The sequence below is a fragment of the Schistocerca serialis genome, chromosome 2, assembly GCF_023864345.2.
Source record: "Schistocerca serialis cubense isolate TAMUIC-IGC-003099 chromosome 2, iqSchSeri2.2, whole genome shotgun sequence".
NCBI lineage: Eukaryota > Metazoa > Arthropoda > Insecta > Orthoptera > Acrididae > Schistocerca > Schistocerca serialis.
In genome coordinates this window covers 219,136,469-219,153,656 of record NC_064639.1, presented here as the reverse complement: position 1 = coordinate 219,153,656, position 17,188 = coordinate 219,136,469, and the positions used below count along the sequence as shown (strand labels likewise).

At 41.8% G+C, this 17,188-nt stretch overlaps 1 protein-coding gene across 1 annotated transcript in view; it reads right to left on the bottom strand.

Annotated features, from left to right (window-relative positions):
* LOC126455487 (diacylglycerol kinase eta-like) overlaps window positions 1–17,188 on the bottom strand; it is a 710,073-nt gene that overhangs the window by 306,321 nt on the left and 386,564 nt on the right. Inside the window, exon 2 of the mRNA XM_050091239.1 lies at window positions 13,416–13,526. Coding sequence (XP_049947196.1) covers window positions 13,416–13,526 — 111 coding nt within the window. The remainder of the gene's footprint in view (window positions 1–13,415; window positions 13,527–17,188) is intronic.

The window sequence follows — 17,188 nt, the reverse complement described above, 5'->3', positions numbered from 1 at the left end:
CGGCGATGAAAGTCTTCTTTGTACAAGAATTACTCTTGCAGAACACTGAGCTAACCAACTATTTATTCCTTTGGTGATTTTTTCTTTTATGGGCTAATGCAAGATCCTGTGTCAAACATTTCGTCTTCTAACACTGGAGTCATCACATTTTATGAAGACACAGATGGAATTTACAAACTTGAAGAAGATCAGCAAGCCATGTGTTTGTACATATGCGCACATGTGCATTTTGTGAGCAACGTGCACTGGCTAGACGAAGCAGGTCAATGAACATTTGAATATTATAACGTATGAGGTACTTCATTTTTAAAAACAAACTTGTACACTGTGAGCAACAGAAAACTGCTGACGGGTCCTTAAATACAGGGCAAAACAGAACTGGCACGGAAAATTGAAAGGGTCCTGTAGCCACCTTTCATTAGTCCGGTTGCCCATTTTCACTACTATTTCTCTTTCTTTTCCTTGTTTCTCTTTTCTCATAACTCTCATAGTGGTGTGATTGAATGAATGTAGTTGTGTGTAACGTTGCTAGACGGTGTAGTCTGCTGCAGAAAGTCTGCGATAGTCATACAGAATTCAGCACCAGTTGTACAGAATAGCCAACTCTGGTAGTGGTCAAGTAGGCAAAGAGGTTTCCGCTACTTGTGAGAAATCCATCTGCGTTAGGTTGGTGGCGGAAATGGCATCTTTGGGTTTTCCGGGCCCCGCGGAGCGTGGAGGACGCTGGAGATGAAAAAGGGAGTCAGTCTGCCGCCAGTACGGGAAGCGTCCACAGCTGTGCTCCAGTCGAAGAAGGGCGAGTTAGACTGACCGCATGGCGCGTTGTTACTTGGCGAGGGGTGAGCTGTTAGCTTTTGGTCTCGCTTTTCAACTCGGAAAGATTTCTTTGCCTTGTCGCAGCAAGGAATGCATAACTTTGGCGAATTTTTCTTTTAGAAAATTTCTATAGCAGACTTGGATCCGCCGGAAGAGCGCCACACAAAGGTGTCGATAAGAAGTGATCACTCGCTCCTGTATGAACGTCTGTTTGCCTTCAGCTGTGCCTGTATAAGCTTTTATTTTCCTAAATATCAATAGCTTTGCCTTCTCGTAAATTTTTCTTGCTTTATGTATCTTTCGTCCGTGGGAAGCCAACCACGTGGTTGAACATTAGAGTTTGTTGGGCTACCGGCCTCACTAACTGTCCGATCTCATGTTTGTTTTAAAGAATGTTAACTGTTCATGATTGTGTGATGTGATATTGTTGCAACTTGGCCACGATACCTAGAAATTGCGTCTCCACAAACCACGTGGGCACGCGGGTGTACTGCGAAACGTGTACCGTTTCACGAGTTATTGCGATCAGTGATCAGGCAACAGCAGTTGTATGGATGATTCACACCAAAGATTTTAGGTGTAGATTATAACGGTGTATGTTTCAATGCTTTTATTTAATGTTTTAGGAATTACTGTTATCAGGAATTGTGTACATGCCTCACATCCATATCTTAGGAATAAATGATTTTATACACAATTTTCTCTTGCATTCCTAGGTTACGTTTTTGCACCTAAGCCACTCACCTCGTAGCTTTCCCGTTAGCACATCCAACGCCTTTCCTTACGCACAGGTCCAGTGATTAGTTTCCCCTTTTATTTTAAAACAAATGCTTTAGATGAAGTCCTATTTTCAGGTGTGTTGCTGGGAGCTGATCTTCTGCACAGTGTTCATGCATGTACTATTTTATTTTAAATAGTTGATTCCCATGGACAGTGCACAGGAAATACTATTAATTACATCGCATCCCCTATGAGCGATATCACGACGTACGTATTTTTATTAGTTTTTGGTCTGTGACCAAATTAAATTATTTTCTGACTCGGCCAAACTTTTGATAAGTTGTATGGTTAGAGTCGGTGGCGACCCTAATCTTCTCACGTTAATTTCACAATCAATAAGCATTTCCATTCCCACTCTTAACGTAATAACCCGTAGAAACAGGTTAGTTACAAAATATTTCATGCAACTTAAGATAGATCACCCTCCATTTAGATTATGTAAGAGAGGTTGCCTATTTTAAAGTGCTCGAAGTATCATCCGAGCCAGTATTGTTCTTCACATTCTGTATCAGTTTGCATAAAAATGGCACATAACTTTTCTGTTCCTTTCGGCATCAGTACTTCGTTTTATTTCCAGTACATATCAACACGGCACCCTGCATAACGCTTGAAAGCTCCATCAAATTCGATTAGTGCCCCAACGAAAACTGTTCTTGTAACGTATTTTAAGTTGCCAAAATATTTTTAACATAAATTTGATACTGTCTGCGAATATTCTTCCTTTAGAAACCCCGTAATTGCCTCCCATTGCGTGGTATAAGCTTGAAATTTGGGTCGACGGTGCGTACAACCTTCCTCTGAATTGGTGCAAAAGCGTGGCTCCCAAGGTTTCGGCGACGCTACAGACAACAAGGCGTCGACACACACGGAAAATGCCATAGCGCGGAAGTTCAGGTGAGCCTTAAGGTTGGTTAATGATGTCACATTAGCAGAAAATTTCACCACAATTCTGCCAAACGCTACTGTGGATGAGTCATACGATGAGGTGGTCCTGACAGCCTCTCTTATCCACATTTAAAAGCGACATCGAGCGTTGGAATCACGCGGTTTTCTTATGGGTGGCCGAGGAACACATTTCTGACACAACACCACTCATAACCGACACAAAGAGGCCTCAGATAGTGCCATAAAGAGCGTCAATGAAACCATCCTTTTCTGGGGCGTTGAATACCGAACATTTCCCGGTTGAAAACGACAGTTAGTAGTGCTGACGAGCAACTGCAGGACGTTCTTGACAACTTGTGTCACTGCTGATATCCTCGAACATTTAAACCCTTTTTAAGGACATTGTGAGACTGCATCCCCATTAAATGTGTTCGCATCCCGTTGGAGTAGAGCGAGACCGCAATTCTTGCTCTCGTGTACGGGTTGGAAACAATAAGAATTGTTCAAAACCATTCAACGAAATTTGAACGCGCAAAGGGTACTTATGCTTTTCCAGCCCTCCTATTTTCGACCCTACTGTAGCATGATCACATGGGACTGCAGCATTAACGTTCGCATAATTAAACGGCAGAGTGTACCTATAAGGTTCCCCATTTCGACAACATCCTTGCTGCCACCCACACTTTTGTCGAGCACGTTGGAAACGTACCTTCAAAAACTTTCATACCAAACCAGTTTGACAGCTTCTCTGGCGGCTGAGGGTTAGACAACCCCTTCGATAACCCATCGGTGGGGTTTGCCTACCGTCAGGCGCTAGAGCAGCCACCAGGCTGGATTGGTGTCAAAGTTTCTGACAGCTACCTTTATAACCTACAGCTTTCGAAGTTATACATTGAATTTACTGAAAAATACATCCTCAATGTAAATACACTTCTAAATTTACATATACACACCTCAAGCCGAAATACAGTCTAAGTTGCAGGATACTTTGTAACACAGCTATCAATTCCATTTCCCTTTCCACTCGCAAATGGAGGGAGAGATAAATATCTATATGCATCAATACGAGCCCTGGTTTATGAATCTTTCTTTTTTGCCCATCATTAAGGAGATGTAAATTCCTCGCAACGGAATCGTTCTGCAGTCTGTCACCGATGCTGCTTCTCTAAATTTTCACAATAGGATTTCATGGAAAAAAACGTCTTCTTTCCTCCAGGGCTTCCCATAAGAGTTTACGCAGCATTTCCCTAATACTAGTGTGTTGATCGAACCTAGAGGTAACAAATCTAGCAGCACGGTTGTGAATTGGTTCTATGTCCCGGTCGCGATCCCAAACAGTCGAGCAGTACTCAAGAATGGAACGCAGATTAGATTTGATTTGATTAGTGCTTGTTCCATAGATCATGAATACGACATTTCGTAATAATGTGGAATGTGTCAAGTTAATAAAAGGTTATACAAGATAATACATTACACAAAATATTACATGACTCTTGATATTTTTTTTGGGTGGGGGGTGGGGAAATTACCCACTTAGTATATCCAAAAATTCATCTAATGAGTAGAAGGAATTGCCATTCAGAAATTCTTTCCATTTCCTTTTAAACGCTATATGGCTATCCGTCAGACTTTTGAAGCTATTAGGTAAGTGACCAAAGACTTTTGTGGCAGCATAATTTACCCCCTTGAGCCAAAGTTAGATTTATCCTTGAGTAGTGAAGATCATCCTTTCTCCTAGTGTTGTAGCCATGTACACTGCTATTACTTTTGATTTCGATCGGATTGTTAATAACAAATTTCATATATATAGGGAGGCTACAGTGAAGATCTCTAGCTCTTTAAATAAGTGTCTGCAGGATGATCTTGGATGAGCTCCAGCAATTATTCTGATTACACGCTTTTGTGCAATGAATACTCTTTTACCCAATGATGAGTTACCCCAGACCATGATGCCATACTAAAGCAGAGAATGAAAATAGGCGTGGTAAGCTAATTTACTGAGATGTATATCGCCAAAATTTACAATGACCCTAATAGCATAAGTAGCTGAACTCAAATGTTTCAGCAGATCCTCAGTGTGTTTTTTTCCAGTTCAACCCCTCATCAATGCATACACCCAGAAATTTTGAAAATTCTACCTTAGCTACCGATTTCTCATCGAAGTCTATATTTATCAATGGTGTCATTCCATTTACTATGTGGAACTGTATAAACTGTGTTTTGTCAAAGTTTAATGAGAACTCATTTGCAGAGAACCACTTAATGATTTTCTGAAAAACATCGTTTACAATTTTATCAGTTAATTCTTGTCTGTTGGGTGTGATAGCTATACTGGTATCATCGGCAAAAAGTACTAGCTTTGCATCTTCGTGAATATAGAACGGCAAGTCATTAATATATATTAAGAACAGCAGAGGACACAAGACCGAACCTTGCGGCACCCCATTTTTCATTGTTCCCCAGTTTGAGAAATCGCCAGTTTTTTGCATAAAGTAGTGTGCTGTAGGTGGTCTCCTTTATAGACCAGCTACACATTCCTAAAATTCTGCCAAGAAACCGAAGTCGAGCATTCATCTTTCCTGCAGCCGCTTTACTTGCTCTTTCGCTTTCATGTCGCTTTCCAACATTATGACTAGACATTTAAAAAACGTGACTGTGTCATGCATACGACGTGTAATAGTGTACTCGTACATTACAGGCTGCTTTCCCTACTTATCTGCATTAACTTAGGTTTTTCCACATTTAGAGCAAGCTGCCATTCATCACGCAAAATGGAAATTGTATCCAAATCATCTTGCAGCCCCTACAGTCGCTTAACGCTGACACTTTTCTCTAAACTGCAGCGTTGTCAGCAACGTTGCAGAGTGCTGCTCATCCTAGCCGTCAGATCGTTTATGAATACACAGAACAAGGGCGGACTTCTCATACTGCAGCATTCCTGACGATATATTTTTCTGTTAAGATGGTTGGATAAAAATCCTGAGGCAAGATTGTAAAATTCATTTACTGATAGCTCCAGCTTGAAGTCTTCCAATCAATGAAAATTATTACTTAATTCATTGTGTATCAACCATTAGTCATTATACAGCGCCTAATCGCCTAATGGCTGATACACACTGAATTAAGAAAAACTGATCTGGAGATGGCTGGTCAATCAGGTGAAACTAGTTGTTGTTGTTGTTGTGGTCTTCAGTCATGAGACTGGTTTGATGCAGCTCTCCGTGCTACCCTATCCTGTGCAAGTTTCTTCATCTCCCAGTACCTACTGCAACCTACATCCTTCTGAATCTGCTTAGTGTATTCATCTCTTGGTCTCCCTCTACGATTTTTACCCTCCACGCTGCCCTCCAACGCTAAATTTGTGATCCCTTGATGCCTCAGAACATGTCTTACTAACCGGTCCCTTCTTCTCGTCAAGTTGTGCCACAAACTCCTCTTCTCCCCAATTCTATTCAATACCTCCTCATTAGTTATGTGATCTACCCATCTAATCTTCAGCATTCTTCTGTAGCACCACATTTCGAAAGCTTCTATTCTCTTCTTGTCCAAACTATTTATCGTCCATGTTTCACTTCCATACATGGCTACACTCCAAACAAATACTTTCAGAAACGACTCCCTGACACTTAAATCTATACTCGATGTTAACAAATTTCTCTTCTTCAGAAACGCTTTCCTTGCCATTGCCAGTCTACATATTATATCTTCTCTACTTCGACCATCATCAGTTATTTTGCTCCCCTAATAGCAAAACTCCTTTACTACTTTAAGTGTCTCACTTCCTAATCTAATTCCCTCAGCATCACCCAACCACTGCTTCCCATTCATGTCCCTCGACTCTTATAACTGCCATCTGGTTTCTGTGCAAATTGTAAATAGCCTTTCGCTCCCTGTATTTTACCCCTGCCGCCTTTAGAATTTGAAAGAGAGTATTGCCAAAAGCTTTCTCTAAGTCTACATATGCTAGAAACGTAGGTTTGCCTTTCCCTAATCTTTCTTCTAAGATAAGCCGTAGGGTCAGTATTGCCTCACGTGTTCCAATATTTCTACGGAATCCAAACTGATCTTCGCCGAGGTCGGTTTCTACCAGTTTTTCCATTCGCCTGTAAAGCATTCGTGTTAGTATTTTGCAGCTGTGACTTATTAAACTGATAGTTCGGTAATTTTCACATCTGTCAACACCTGATTTCTTTGGGATTGGAATTATTATATTCTTCTTGAAGTCTGAGGGTATTTCGCCTGTCTCATACATCTTGCTCACCAGATGGTAGAGTTTTGTCAGGACTGGCTCTCCCAAGGCCGTCAGTAGTTCTAATGGAATGTTGTCTACCCCCAGGGCCTTGTTTCGGCTCAGGTCTTTCAGTGCTCTGTCAAACTCTTCACGCAGTATAATATCTCCCATTTCATCTTCATCTACATTCTCTTCCATTTCTATAATATTGTCCTTAAGTACATCGCCCTTGCATAGACCCTCTATATACTTCTTCCATCGTTCTGCTTTCCCTTCTTTGCTTAGAACTGGGTTTCCATCTGAGCTCTTGATATTCATACAAGTGGTTCTCTTTTCTCCAAAGGTCTCTTTAATTTTCCTGTAGGCAGTATCTATCTTACCCCTAGTGAGATAAGCCTCTACATCCTTACATTTGTCCTCTAGCCATCCCTGCTTAGCCATTTTGCACTTCCTGTCGATCTCATTTTTGAGACGTTTGTATTCCTTTTTGCCTGCTTCATTTACTGCATTTTTATATTTTCTCCTTTGATCAATTAAGTTCAATATTTCTTCTGTTACCCAAGGAATTCTACTAGCCCTCGTCTTTTTACCTACTTGATCCTCTGCTTCCTTCACTACTTCATCCCTCAGAGCTACCCATTCTTCTTCTATTGTACTTCTTTCCCCGATTTCTGTCAATTGTTCTCTTATGCTCTCCCTGAACCTCTGTCAGTTTATCTAGGTCCCATCTCCTTAAATTCCCACCTTTTTGCAGTTTCTTCAATTTTAATCTGCAGTTCATAACCAATAGATTGTGGTCAGAGTCCACATCCGCCCCTGGAAATGTCTTACAATTTAAAACCTGGTTCCTAAATCTCTGTCTTACCATTATATAATATATCTGATACCTTTTAGTATCTCCGGGATTCTTCCATGTATACAACCTTCTTTTATGATTCTTGAACCAAGTGTTAGCTATGATTAAGTTATGCTCTGTGCAAAATTCTACCAGACGGCTTCCTCTTTCATTTCTTAGCCCCAATCCATATTCACCTATTATGTTTCCTTCTCTCCCTTTTCCTACACTCGAATTCCAGTCACCCATGACTATTAAATTTTCGTCTCCCTTCACTATCTGAATAATTTCTTTTATCTCATCATACATTTCATCAATTTCTTCATCATTTGGCATAAAAACTTGTACTACTGTAGTAGGCGTGGGCTTCGTGTCTATCTTGGCCACAATAATGCGTTCACTATGCTGTTTTTAGTAGCTTACCCGCACTCCTATTATTTTATTCATTATTAAACCTACTCCTGCATTACCCCTATTTGATTTTGTATTTATAATCCTGTATTCACCTGACCAAAAGTCTTGTTCCTCCTGCCACCGAACTTCACTAATTCTCACTATATCTAACTTTAACCTATACATTTCCCTTTTTAAATTTTCTAACCTACCTGCCCGATTAAGGGATCTGACGTTCCACGCTCCGATCCGTAGAACGCTAGTTTTCTTTCTCCTGATAACAACGTCCTCTTGAGTAGTCCCCGCCCGCAGATCCGAATGGGGGACTATTTTACCTCCGGAATATTTTACCCAAGAGGACGCCATCATCATTTTACCATACAGTAAAGCTGCATGCCCTCGGGAAAAATGACGGCTGTAGTTTCCCCTTGCTTTCAGCCGTTCGCAGTACCAGAACAGCAAGGCCGTTTTGGTTGTTGTTACAAGGCCAGTTCAGTCAATCATCCAGACTGTTGCCCCTGCAACTACTGAAAAGGCTGCTGCCCCTCTTCAGGAACCACACGTTTGTCTGTCCTCTCAACAGATACCCCTCCGTTGTGGTTGCACCTATGGTACGGCCATCTGTATTGCTGAGGCACGCAAGCCTCCCCACCAACGGCAAGGTCCATGGTTCATGGGGGGGGGGGGGGGGCTGAAACTAGTTATCAATAAAGAAATTTTGCTATCTTGAAAGAGCATTTTTATCCACACATTTTAACGTGACAGATGCTCCCTGTTTGATCATGTCAGAAACAACTTTTTGCTGCAAAGAACACTTGCTGTCCAGTATACCTTACTTGATCTTTATTACTTAAAATGTCTTCGAGCCACTCATGTAGCTGAAAACCCATTCCATATCTGTGGTCTTCCGTTAACAGTCTCCAGTGTGGCTCCATGTGAAACCCTTACAGCAGACCTATGTTACTGCTTACAACCTAGAGCTGTGTGCAATGGTTGAAGTTTCGTCAGCCTGTTAGTCTTCCATTGGCATCGAAAGTCTCCCACTACATCCTTGGGCTCACTGTCTGTCTCTTCCGGCCTTGTTCAGCTGCGGATCAGGCTGTTGCATCGTTGCTCCGTCGGGCAAGGCCGCTCCTGGATGCCCATCAGCTCGCTCGCGAGCAGGCACAGGAAGTGTAGGCTACCCGCTAGCCGCCAGTTGCACTAGTTCTGTGACCCAATTCTGTATCCTTAATACCGATCGGTGTAGTAGGTTAGTCTCGGTAGTGACGTCATTTTCGGTTCTTTATAGAAATATCCTATTCAGTAAGCTTCTGAGACTTGTTACCGAACGGTCCTCCCACCGATTTTACGACAATTACCGAGAGGATTTGGATTTCGGTCTGGCCCTGTCGATCGGTGAGCTGTGGTTTATGTACACCTACAATTTGTTATTTTAAATATATTTAGCGGTTTTAGCTTTGGATTGAGTGATTGTGTTACTAAAGAATCACCAGAGAACGCATCCAGTTGGAAAGTGAGTTCATAATAGACTATTTTCCGTTGTTAGAAATATGGTTAGATTAGGTTGTTACTGTGAATGATTACATCCAACAAAGAAAACGTTTTCGGTCAATATTCTCTGAAAATACGTGTTATTTTTATGCAAATAAGAGTTTAAAGATCATTAAATATGAAGACATTGGCTCTGCTTACTTATGTTACATGAGTGTGAACTGACGTTACTAGTGCCTTTGTGTACTTTTTCCCACAAATGGTCTAGTTACTAACTATCTAAACGTCTTTACAACTTTAAAGTAACAATGGCAAGCAATTATGTGAAGCCTGATATTGAAAACCTTCCAAACTATCACGCATTTATGACTTACGCAGCACTGTTTGGCAACGAAGTCAGCCTACGTTCCTCTACCTCAATACTACAAGAATTGAGCAATGCGTGTCTGTTGTTTGGTGGGGCCAAGTGGTTCGCTCGCCGGAATGCGGTAGAAAAGGACACGGGTTCACGCATGGATAAATGCAATTTTTTTTTCCCTCTTCATATATGCAACACGTTCTGAGACATTTTTATTCGTGTAAATTAAGATTTTTCTGCAATATTCGTTATTACTTACATGTAAGAGCGTACTTCCTCAGTAATGATTTCGCGATTTCTGTGTGTTTAAAATACGAAATATGAAATTGTTTGAGGTGAAATTGCTGTGAGTGAAACAACCGACAGTGACGTTTATATTTTTTCTTTTCGGAAATAATTCACCATTTTTTCCGAATATGTAGCGATTTCCGAGTATGCGGTTTGACACGAATCTAAGAGCACAACTTAAATTACTGGGAATGTAACTAGCAGCAGTCATCTTCATAATCTTGCTTGTCGTAAGTGTTTATCTGCGATCGAATCCTCAATCACAGTAGATAGATCTCTGCCGTGATATTTTTAGACTGTAGCACCATATACGAAACATTTTCATTCATGAGATGCATGTTATAAACTTCGACGAACTGCAGGAGCTCTCGCAAATGCGGTTTTTTTTCAATTTTTTTAAGACCCAAATCATTGACATATCATATAGGGAAGTGGGCTACTGAATCATTTGGATCTCTAGCAGCGAGTTGTAACCACATTCTGTTTATCTTCGTATTCTTTGAAACTCTCAGAATCAATTTTTCGGGTGTTTTTATAGATGTATTAATACAATGTGGTACTATACACTATTCCTAACTCATTTTCCGAAACGTAAAATCCAAACACGATGTCAGTGTGAATGAGAATACGATGACAAAATGCGGCATTTACGACACTCTGCAGAATGCAGTGAAATACGCTATCGTTATTATATATGCATGGAAACATTCGGTCAGGGAAACTGTAAAAAATTTTATCCATTTCAGCTGAGAATCATGGAAATAGATATACTGCGCCTGATACTGTTAAAGAGCACTGTTAAGCAGGCACGTCAGCTCGATAGAATGCGGCGTCATGCGTTATGGCAACGTAAACGCAATTTTCGGTACTTTGAAGAATAGCGCGCCTGTGTCGTCTGCTAGCCGTTTTGCGTTCGTGGCGCTGTGCGCGCTGCAGTGCGCATGCGCGGATCTGCGGCCGCTTGCTTTTGATTGGTTTGCGCGACACGAACCGACAACAGCGCTTCGGTTCTGTAGATCCAAACGGTATCGCTACCGAAATGCATACTAAATAATGCAGGGACTCTAATTCGAGTGCTAGACCGTTCGGTGTTCTTGAGTATCGAAACGACCAGCACAATGGCGGAAAGATACAGAATAGGCACTCTGTGGATGCGCCTACCCTTGCCCGAGTGTGTTCGCTGCTGCAGTACGATCCCATAGGCTGCATGGCGGGCCACGCGCTAGCTGTTTGCCGACCCCTGCCCACCTGTATCCGTGGACGCTCTGCTGCCTGCTGGCGGAAACTCGAGCTTTAACAGCCTGCTGCAGATGATGGGTAAAAAAAATGGCTCTGAGCACTACGGGACTTAACATCTCAGGTCATCAATCCCCTAGAACTTCGATCTACTTAAACCTAACTAACCTAAGGACATCACACACGTCCATGCCCGAGGCAGGATTCGAACCTGCTACCGTAGCGGTCGCGCGGTTCCAGACTGAAACGCCTAGAACTGCTCGGCCACACCAGCCGGCATGATGGCACAGGAGTTCTGTAATAGTTCTAAATGAGTTATGAGTGGGGCCTAATATACCCACGTAACGGTTTGTGACTTTTCACGACTGCACTTGTTTTCCAGCCTCTCACTTCTTGGAAAGAAACTTGGGATGATTGCGACAGGCAGCTGCACTTTCAAGAGAAGTGCTATTAGCGGGAGCACGAAATGACAAATTAGCATTTAGTATCACGATAAATTAGGGTTTCCCAAACTTTACTCCGCAGGAAATGAGTAAGTCCTCTGCAAAACATTATTAATTAAATGATTTTTTCAACATTCTGTCTATGCTAATTTTATTATTATTATTAGTAGTAGTAGTAGCAGTATTATATTCTGCTTCTGTGCGCGATGCGTTGAATAGCACAGAAGTTGCAATAATTTCGTGAAGCGGTTTGAGACTGGCGGAATGAGGAGCCAGTGGACAGTCCCCAAATCTGCAGGAAAGGAGTTGTTGGCGCTGTGGGCAGAGATGATGTTTCAAAATTGTGGAGTAAATCAAGTTAACTTTTAATGGCCGTAAGTAATCAATACATGACGACTATAAAGCCCATGTCACCTTTTAGGAAATCAGTATGGGCAATCGCTGACAACAATCCGACACATGATGCAGTACATAACAGCAAACTCTTGAAGTATTTTCTTATCTAAGACCTACATTTTAGTTTCTTAAAGTGGAGACGAACGAGGTAGAGAAAGCAATATCTGTGCGAGAATTTGCCAATATACCGGTAGCGAGTATACGAAGTGTTCCGTGGCGAGTTTTAGAAGACGCCACCACTTTACAACCGCATAATAAGTAGTATAAGAAATTCGATGAGGATGGTTGTTGGTGGGCTGCAAAAAGTTTAGGCACCTGAGCGTGTAAGAATAGGCAGTGGCCTGTATATGGGACACGATGTTGCGAAGTCCCGCAAAGGCTGCATTTCGAGCTAGTGCGATATAGAACATCCTGTATGGAAAATCCTGAGTAACCGATTAAGAGAGAAGCCGTATAAACCGCAGCTCCAGTAAGGTATAAGCCATGACGACAATCAAGTAGGCTGTGGAACAATGATTTTAGATTTCATGGGGTATAATGTCCACGTTATATGTCATACGAACTATGTTAATTACTCATTTTATTTTTATCTAGAGACCTGGAGATGGTTCAATGAACTGTAACCCCTCACATTTAAAATAAAATTAAAGTAACCCATATAAATAATAAAAAATTTAAAAATATTTTTGTTGTTTTGTTGATACATAAAAAAACACAACGTCAGACATATACTATTTACAAATAATATTTAGTCATGTAGAGGTAGAAATATGTATGTACCTTTCATTGTTAACAAAATATGGAAGTATTGCTTATATTTTTACTACAATTTTCAGACGACCTTTACACCTGAAATTTTCCTGTATGTATGACGTGCGTACAACAGCTGTTGGATAATGGTTATTTACTAAAAACAGGTAGCACAATAAAGAATAAGTTGAACACTTTCACATTTAAAAAATCTGTTTTGTAACAACTGACTGTGTATCTTCTCCGAGGACATTATGCTAATTTTTGCAATCACTTTCTTTGCATGACAAGCATTCAGAGAAAACTCCTCACACGGACCACTGGTATTGATGAAAGACGGACCGCTAGCCACAGAAATGCGCTTCTATGGGTTCACGCATTCACAAATTTTCCATCAAACTCACACTCTTGTCATGTGCGGAATAAAAACAACTGGCAAGTTCTGCACGCAACTCCCTCCTGTCTTTCTTAGTGCAATTTGAGGATCTTTACTGAAACCGAGGTACTTACCTTAGTGTCTTTTGCGTAGTAAAGTTTGCGGCCCTTGAGCTTGAAGTAGCGCCTCCGCCACCGCTGGAAGGACCACGTCTGTTTCATCAGGAAGCCTTCTTTCGTTGCCGCCTGCAACAGGGAAGAGAGAGCGCCGTCAGGTTACCACATCAACGAGCGGTCGCCAGGCAAGGCCAGCTCAGCGAAACAGCGCAGCTACGTTCTTCAACTCGAGCGCTTACTCACGTGCTTGCCGACAGAAATCGTTGAAATAAAAAGGCCGAATCCTCAAGTTTATTTCAAAGAGCCACACATGCGGTCCCTATTGCTTATGACTTCTCTGTAATTTATATTATTTTGAGGAGGAGGAGGAAGAGATTAGTGTTTAACGTCCCGTCGGCAACGAGGTCATTAGAGACGGAGCGCAAAATCGGGTGAGGGAAGGAGGGGGAAGGAAATCGGCCGTGCCCTTTCAAAGGAACCATTTGCCTGAAGCGATTTAGGGAAATCACGGAAAACCTAAATCAGGATGGCCGGAGTCGGGATTGAACCGTCGTCCTCCCGAATGCGAGTCCAGTGTGCTAACCACTGCGCCACCTCGCTCGGTCTATATTATTTTGAACTAGATAAAAAAATCACAATGGGAATCAGAGTGGTGGACAAATTGTAAAACTGATGCAACATGGTAATAACATAACGAAACTCTTTTCTCTTAATTACGTGCCCTGTACGATTGCTAGAGGTTTTAACTCGCTCTTCACGAAGAAATACGTTTAAGCGATTACCTCTCTGTTCCTTTGATGGTACATATAGTCAGTTTCGTTACACGTTGAGGTCTCCGCGCCATATTACCCTAACAGGCCGCTACAGTATACAAAAACTAATGGCAAAGGTCATTTTTTTCTTTCGTCTACTGTAGCAATTAGCTGATGCTGGAGCTTTTATTTTTGCAGTTTCTTCCGATAGAATACTAAGAGTAAGCTGCGATAGTGGGGTTTCGAGTGTCAGTTGGTACTATCTGCTGTCTGAAGAAAAGAGAATTGAAAAATCAGCCTTCTGCGACTGACTGACAATACCACGGTATTTGTTCGTTTTTATGCCTACAGACGACTACATTTTGATTATTTGGAATTCGCAGACGAGGAAAAATGAAAAGTGAAAATAATATGTGAACTGTGACAGGGGGAAAGGAATTAAAGGGGAACTTGCCTTGTAGAATTACGCGCAGATCATACGTTAATCATCGATAACACTTGGTTTAAGAACCAGGCAGCCTGTATACGTGAAAGAGACCAGCCACACTTGTAAGGCTACAGATCGATATACAATGGTAAGAGAAAGATTTCCAAATCAGATTTTAAAATGCAAGCTATTTCCAGCGAAAGATGTGGGGCCTGACCATGATTTACTGTCTATCAACTGCAGATTAAAAGCGAAGAAATTGCAAAACGGTGTAACATAGAGCAGACGGGACCTGAATAAACAGAAGGAACCAGAGATTGTTGAGAGTTTCAGAGGATGCATTAGGCAACATAAACCTAAACTGGAAAGGGATACAACAGAGAATGAATGGGCAGATCTGAGATATGAAATAGGGCAGACGGCAGAATATCACATAGATAAAAAAGAAGAGACCTAGTAGAAACCATGGGTAACACAGGAGACATTGAATATAACTCACTAAAGAAGAAAATAAAGGCTACGGTTGAACACAAACGTGGGAAAGAATGAAACTGACAAAAAGAGCGAAGTAGCTAAGCAGGAACTGCTAGACGACAAGAGCAAACCAGTAGAAACATGTATAACTAAACGAAAGATAGACGCCGACTGCTGGAAAATGAGAGATATCTCTAGAAAAAAAGAGAAACAGCTGCGTGACTATCAAGACCTCCGAGGTCAATACACAGAGAATGGAAAGCTGGAAGCTGGAAGGAATATGTAAAGGGGCTATTCAAAGGAAATTAACTCTAGTACAATGTTGTGGCAATGGAAGAGGAAATTCATGAAGATCAGTTGAGAGACATGATACTGCGACAAGAATGTGCAAGAGCACGGAAGACCTAAGTAAAAACAAGGACTCAGGAGTAGACGACATTCCCCCAGAGTTACTGAAATCCTTGGGAGAAACAGCCATGATAAAACCACTCCAAATGGTGTGCAATGTGTATGAGACCGGTCAAATACCCTCCGACTTCAGGAAGAATAGTAATTCCAGTTCAAGAGAAAGCACATGCTGACATTTGTTAATACAACCAAACCATCAGTTTAATAAGCCAAAGTTGCAAAATACTGACACTAATTATTTACAGAAGAATGAAAAAACACAGCCGACTTTAGGGAAGACCAGCTTTGGTTCTGGAGGAATGTTGACACATGTGAGGCAATACTGATCTTACAGCTTATCCTACAATTTAGGTTTACAGCATTTGTAGATTCAGAGAGAACTCTTGACGAAGTTGACGGAACTACATTCTGTCAAATTTGGAGGCAGCAGAGATAGGAGTGTCTAGGGCCACTATGCACTAGCATCCGCCTACAAGGACGAAGACAGGTGTCTGGACACTTCGGAATCAATTTAAGCCACTTTTCACCCTCACAAAAAATGTATTTTCCTTGACTTGAGGTTCTAAGCACCCATAGAGTGGCCAAGAATGCTCCTAACATGTAATAATTGTAAATAAAGCTAAAATACCCTTGCTTAACTTACATTCAACAGGAGTAAACTTTCAAAGAGAGTCAGTCTTGAATACCTAACACCCCGCCTCTGGGCGGATGCTACTCATCCCATCGTCTTAGGACACTTTCGAAACAAATAGTGGGGACCGACGCCCTTCATAGTTGTTCCCTCGGCGCAATCAGACTGTATCCAGGATAGGCTTTTCTGCTGATAGGCTGGTGCTATTCAGGACAGTTTATTCGGGCTTAGAATATTTTCCTTACAATGTATTTGTCTGTGAATTTCAAATGGTTCAAATGGCTCTGAGCACTATGCGACTTAACTTCTGAGGTCATCAGTCGCCTAGAACTTAGAACTAATTAAACTTAACTAACCTAAGGACATCACACACATCCATGCCCGAGGCAGGATTCGAACCTGCGACCGTAGCGGTCACTCGGTTCCAGATTGAAGCGCCTAGAACCGCACGGCCACACCGGCCGGCTCTGTGAATATCCTAATTGTGTAATTTTGTCAGACTCTGGAATCATCATACTGTCAAGTCTTTATACCTGTGAGAAGCTGTAATTGTGATTTTGTTATTATCGTCGAAGCAGACGTTTCTTTCTTTGTTCAATAAACTTCTGTAGGCTTTTATCACTGTTTTCCCTGTATCGGCACGAGCGACACATCAGTACTGACACACAGCTCCCACACCAGGCTTCATGGTGTGGTGATGTGGGGAGCCATCAGTTACAGCCTGCAGTCATATTTGGTGTTTCTGGAGGGTAAAGTAACCAGCACTGGGTACATTCCAAAGGCTGTCATGCTCGTTCTACTTTCACGCTTCTTCGACGGGAAGGTGATGTGCTTTTTAGCAGAACAATGCATGTCAACGTAAGCCTGATGTGACGCAAGAAGCTCTTCGTGGTGTCAAACAACTGCCCTGGCTTGCAAGACCACCAGATCTCTCGCCAACTGAACACGTGTTGGACATGATGAAGAGGGAACTTACTCGCTCTCCATAGCATGCAACAACCATTGCCGAATTGCAACAAAAGACGCAAGATGCATGGAACAAGCTATCGCAGGATGCCATTCGGCACCTTTATTATCTTTCGCGTGTAACAATATATGC